The following is a 5,889-nucleotide window of genomic DNA, read 5'->3' as shown; positions in this document are numbered from 1 at the left end:
AAGACCGGTCCAGCAGCGGCAGTTCGGTGGTCCGGCAGTGGCGCTGCAGCAACAGGCTGGTGGTCCGGCAATTGGTCGTGTAACAGACTTATGACATAGCATAATTGGTTGGATGGAAAACATTTTCCATGGAAAATATTTTCTTAAAAGTGAAGGAAAGTGTTGGTTTATGTTGTTTGGTTGGATGGAAAACATTTTCCATTGGAAAATGAATTCCTCAAAGTTGAGGAAAATGAATTCCTTGCAAAGTGGTGGGATTTTGTTTTCCACAAGGATTGGGAAGAAAAATAACATGAGTGTACCGTTTTGTCCTTATGAAAGTTTCTTAATTACATAGACACCTATTTATTCATTCATCTTTTTAAGGGCATAATGGTCTTGATATTCATTATTCCTTATCTTTCTAAATCCAACCAAACAATGGAATCCATATTTCTAGTAATTTCTTTTCCACCAACCAAACAATTGAATCAATTTTCCTGAAATTTATTTTCCATTGTTGCCATTGGTCGTGTCCTTATTCCTTTGATGATAGATTGTACCTTGAGACTTCTTGTGAGTCGTTGATGTTCCTTGTGGTCTTGGGATGTGTTCCCGTGTTCTTGTTGAGAGTGTTTGAGTCTTGTGTTGACTATTACTCTTGATTTTGGACTTATATATATGTATTCCATTTCGAAAATGGCTTTACAAACTTATATCTTATCTATATATGATATTTCACATGTATTGGTGGGTTACCAGTATTATTCGCTCACCGGGCGTCGTCCCATGGAATTTCAATTCCATTTCCCTTAAAAAAAAAAAAAAAAAAAAAAAAAAAAAACTAGATAAAAATAAAAGTATTGTTATTCAATAGGAAGGAAAAACCTAATGAACTAGTGGATGTGTTTGATTCGAACATGAAACTAAAATCAGAATAAGAATCACATATTTGATAATTAAAATAGATTTTGGTGAAAGTATTTCTCATGTTTAGTAATATATTAGAATTGGAATAATAATTACCAATAAGGTAGTAAATTTAAATTGAAATAATACATTGTTTAGTTATGTATGATCCTATAATTGAAATAAAAAATTTAAAAATATAAGAATAAAAAATCAAGGCAATTGATCTACATCCAAACACCAATATAAACAACAAATCAAAACAAAAATCTAAAAAAGCTAATTCTATGTAATGAGGCGATGAAACACAATTTGAACCACATTAACACACATTTTATTGACAGAGAAACAACAATCTCCAATCCTTAAAAAGGCAATACAAATCCCAGGCTTAAACATCTTTATTCTCAAAGTTGCTTTTGATGGATGGAGGTTTGAACGAAGGTCACTAAAAGGAATTGATAATGCCATTACACCAAGCACAATCGATTACATTTATCATCACAGAGCTGCAGAGGGCACAAAAAATCCCTTCTCCTTCAAGCTTTCAACTGTTTCCTTGAGGCTTTCTTCGAGTGGAGTGAAAACAACACCCAGACTTTTTGCTTTTTCTTTCGACACTTGGTAAGTAGGCACAAATGGCTTGTCGTCGGCACATCTGCAGGAATTAAAAGCAATTCTGATATTCAACACAAAGCTGAAACTACGTACTCTCGGTATCTGTTACATTTCTTTGACAAATCAAATTGCTAACTAAAAGTTTGCTTGCAAGAACGAGCATGGAATATAATGGCGTAATCAGGAAATAAAACGGGACAATCAAAACTATGCTCATAGGGGAACTTACTTTTCTGGAAGTCTCAGAGTGGGATAAAGTTCATGTAATATCTTGACTACCTCAGAGTTGTGTGCAACTCTCTCAACCATACAATATCTTCCATTAGCTGAAGGATTCTCCAGTGCTAGAATATGTGCATTGGCAACATCTTTGACATTGATCCAGCCAAAGGAAGCATTGGAATATGTCTCTGCACCTGCATTAAGGAAATTTCTTTTCAAGTGAATTCAATACACTAAAGATTACAAGTAGGCAAGGGAACAAGAAAACAAGCAAATCAAACCACTTCAGATCATATTGTTTATGAACAATGCAACATTATAATGCACATTCTTAAAATAAGACAACGATTCAGAAACGTGAGTTAACTGTACCCGCACTGCCAAGTACCTTGTGGTCTAATGGCATCACTGTTACCATTCCAAACGGAAGGTCACAGGTTCAAGTCCCATCCCAATAAAGGATGTTGGCATAATCATGTTGAGCAGATACTACGAATAGGTTAGATTGTAGTAACACACACACACACACAAACCTGTACCCACACTTGTGTTAATATTCACACAATGTGGACCAATCAAAATTGAAAAGGAATCAAGACAATGGAAAAAGGTTACACAACAGCAAAAGCCATGCCACTCAAGATGATTTCTATGTCAGATTCACTTGAACATCTGACATAAAATTGACAACATTATGGAAAATAACATCGGTAATCTTTATACTGGATTTTTCAACAATAATGTTTCGAGCCTCAAATGAAAAACTGCACGAATAAAGATAACCAGACTGTACACAAGGTTAGGACATACCATTTATCAAGTTCAAGATTGCAGCAGAACTTGTATTCAATGTTGGCTGCAAAAGAGGACCAATAACCATTGCTGGGTTTATTGTAACCATATTAATACCTTTCTCCTTCACAAATTTCCAAGCAGCATCCTCAGCCAATGTCTTTGAAAGAACATACCACATCTGGTAAAGAATAAAACAATGAAAGAGGGACAAGAATGGTAAGAACAAATGAGCAATGTTCTCAGCTTTCCTTTAATTTATTTCCTTTGGTTGCCAAAAAAAAAAAAAAAAAACATTGTCTGGAAGGTTCAATAGGCAAAATAATCAACTTGCTTATTTATCTTCCTTATAAAGGTGCTTAGAAGATAATAGATGTACCTTCATTTCTTTGCAAAAGTCAGCGCCTGACCACCAAGTCTCGTCAACTACCACCTCAGGGGTCCGAGGTTTACCATTATAAGCAACTGCAGCAATAGAAGACGTCACAACCACTTTCTGGACAGATGGTGTTTTTGCACATGAACCAAGAACATTGAGTGTTCCCTTTACTGCTGGATCAATTAACTCGGCCTGAGACAAAAGTGGGCTCAGTGGCAATTTTGAGACATAAATCAGCAATAGTTACCTTAGTATACAGCCAAATACACTTCATATTAGAGATTATTATGTCATTTTGCTTATAACTCAACCACCTGTTCAGAATATCAGGTAGCTAGAGTTTCTTGAAAGAAAATGAAAAGGCTTTAAGAAATGAAATCATGTGGATAATTGGTATCTACAAACTATAGGATATATATATATATATATATATATATATATATATGGAGACAAATTGACAGATTTGCAACAAAATCTAAAATCATTGCCTGCTCCACCAAATGTCCAGATTACAACTCAAGTTTCCATGCATGTTAATGTTAGATCGTGGCTTAGCATATTATTTTTGACAAAACCAGAATTATTTTATTAGGGGGATCAAAGGCAGTATAACTCTAAAGTTAAGCTTTGAGCTTCCAAAATACCAATAACCAATCCATATATCTATATAGTTTTGTTTAGTTTCTTTACACTATATATAAATCACCACAAGGAAGAGCATTTCATACTCCAGTTTAATGTGATTAATAATTACTGAAGCTGGATTTCAAATTTGACCAAGGGACTTCCTATTCTATCACTAGTGTTTTTTTAGTCATTTGCTACCAATATAATAAACTTAGCCACTTGATGAATCTATCAGTTCAGCACGAATTCCTTCCATAGTCAATTAGCACAAGAAAATGAAATTTACAATGGCTAGTCACTGATTGCATATTACTGAGAACTAAGTTTATATCATAATCTTAGGAATTATTTCAGGAAAAAAAGAACATTATACTGTGTTTAATGACCTACTTTTAGAAACAAAACTAACAATTACATGAAATTCACCTGCGGGTCAGTGACGTTGTGAAAAAAAGGCGAGGCTGTATGAAATACACCTTCACACCCTTCAACCACAGAATCAAATGAGCCTTCTTCCAATAAATCTGCCTTGAATAAGTGAAGTCTCTCCTTAGCTCCCTCAAGGGAAAGTAAATGTTCCGTCTTCTTCGGGTCATCTGCACGGGAATTTAATATGAATTTGCTATGCAATTCTTGTTTAAAACCTGTTACTGAGGAATACAGCATAAAGGGGTAGTTCAATTAAACTTCAAAATCAGTTTAGGATTTTAGATATGAAGAACTTTCTCCATGATATCCAATAGTTAGCATTAAATACTCCAATAGTTTAGACTCACAACACCACTGCAAATCTTTGGACTAAACCTCTCCTACTTGCATTTAGATTGTCTTTTACCATCTTATAGTAAACAAATTATATATAGTTCTGCAATTCTCCATTATCACTTAACCATGTAGTTCAAGATTCTTCTAAATAAGTTCCCCACTCCTTGTGGTAGGTACTGTAACATTGTTGCCCGCACGAGCTCATCTCAACGGTTCAGTAGGTAGTATTTGGGAGAAAAGACCAAGGTTCGAACCTCGGTGGCAGTGGGGATTATCCCCAAAGTGGATAGATCCCTTGTGCTTACCGGAATTTGGCCCTGTGGTCCTTGGGATTGGGGATTCAAGCTTTTGGAGAAGGGATTGTAACATTGTTATAAGTCAAGGTAGTGACCAATAAGTTTCCTAAATCAGATTAAGCAATATGCAGAAGTGAAATATACTATCAATCAATATATCAATATATATTAGAAAATGTCATAAATCTATTTTAAGATATAAACAAGTAATAACCAAAAATATAAATAATCAAATTGGGATGAAAGGGAAATCATTTACAACTCACAAGGTCATGTACCAAAACCAAAATCTTAAACAGAAAAAACACCAGAACCCACAATTTCTCAACTGAAAGGAAAGATTGCGACATATATAAAGATACAAGAAAGCAGAGATCGAGAGAGAGAGAGAGAGAACAGACCGGGATAGCGAACAGTGGCCTTGACGGTGTAACCACGTTGGAGCAAGAACTTGACTATCCAGGAGGCTATGTATCCTGAAGCTCCGGTCACGCACACAGTCTTCATTGCCATGCTTATTCTCCTTCTTCTCGCCCGTTTCCTCCGCCACTCGCTCGCTCTTAGGTTCAGTAGAGTGCGTCGTCTCCCATATATGTATTTATACCCATTTATTCTTCTGTTCATCCCATTTTATTGTCTATATTTACACTCTTATTCCGTTATTAAAAATAGAAAGAAAAGGAATTTAATAATTTATATATTTAACAGTATTAAATTTAAATAAGTAATAAATTTATCACGTAAGCGCATTCGCAATGCTCTTGTGTTTTTCAACTCTTTTAACAAATTTTGACTACAAATAGTAAATAGGTTTAGGTATAATCTATTTTGAATTTTGAATTTTGAATTTTTGATTAGGAGTAATTCATACTTTTCTAATCTATAATCATAAACGACAATTCGAACACAAAAACAAGCTATATAAATAGGTTTACTATACATTTTTATTTTTTTTGTTCGAGATGATGAAAAATAATAATTTGCATCCATCTAATTTGTATTTGATCGAGTTGATTAATTATAATTATAATTATAATTATTAAGGTAAATAAGACTTTCAATCCCTCCATTATTGACAAATATGTGATGTAGTTTTCTATTTTCTATTTTCAATTTTAAGAAATTCGATCATTTAATAATTATTTAAGGTATGAGCTTTTTAGAAAGTTGGCACCCCACTAATTATTTGTTCTCCCAATTTCTTCACTTCCTTCTACCATTTACGCTAATTCCTTATACCCTAACCCTTCCAGAACACTAACACCATAGCCATCCCCCAACCAAACACCATACCCGTTGCAC

General features: G+C 34.4%; 1 protein-coding gene across 1 annotated transcript; it reads right to left on the bottom strand.

Moving 5' to 3' along the window:
- Positions 1–1,199: 1,199 nt before the first annotated feature.
- Positions 1,200–5,199, bottom strand: LOC109154549 (cinnamoyl-CoA reductase 1-like). Its single transcript, XM_019302321.1, has 6 exons — positions 4,989–5,199; positions 3,953–4,122; positions 2,900–3,091; positions 2,539–2,701; positions 1,736–1,922; positions 1,200–1,546 (listed from the first exon to the last, which is right to left on the bottom strand). Exons 1-6 carry the CDS (start codon positions 5,098–5,100, stop codon positions 1,390–1,392), a joined length of 981 nt encoding a protein of 326 aa, XP_019157866.1. The 5' UTR covers positions 5,101–5,199; the 3' UTR covers positions 1,200–1,389.
- Between the last annotated feature and the right edge of the window lie 690 nt (positions 5,200–5,889).

This window comes from Ipomoea nil, unplaced genomic scaffold (genome assembly GCF_001879475.1).
Source record: "Ipomoea nil cultivar Tokyo-kokei standard unplaced genomic scaffold, Asagao_1.1 scaffold2647, whole genome shotgun sequence".
Taxonomy (NCBI): domain Eukaryota; kingdom Viridiplantae; phylum Streptophyta; class Magnoliopsida; order Solanales; family Convolvulaceae; genus Ipomoea; species Ipomoea nil.
Note: the sequence above shows the minus strand (reverse complement) of the source record. Positions and strands in the feature narration are given on the sequence as shown.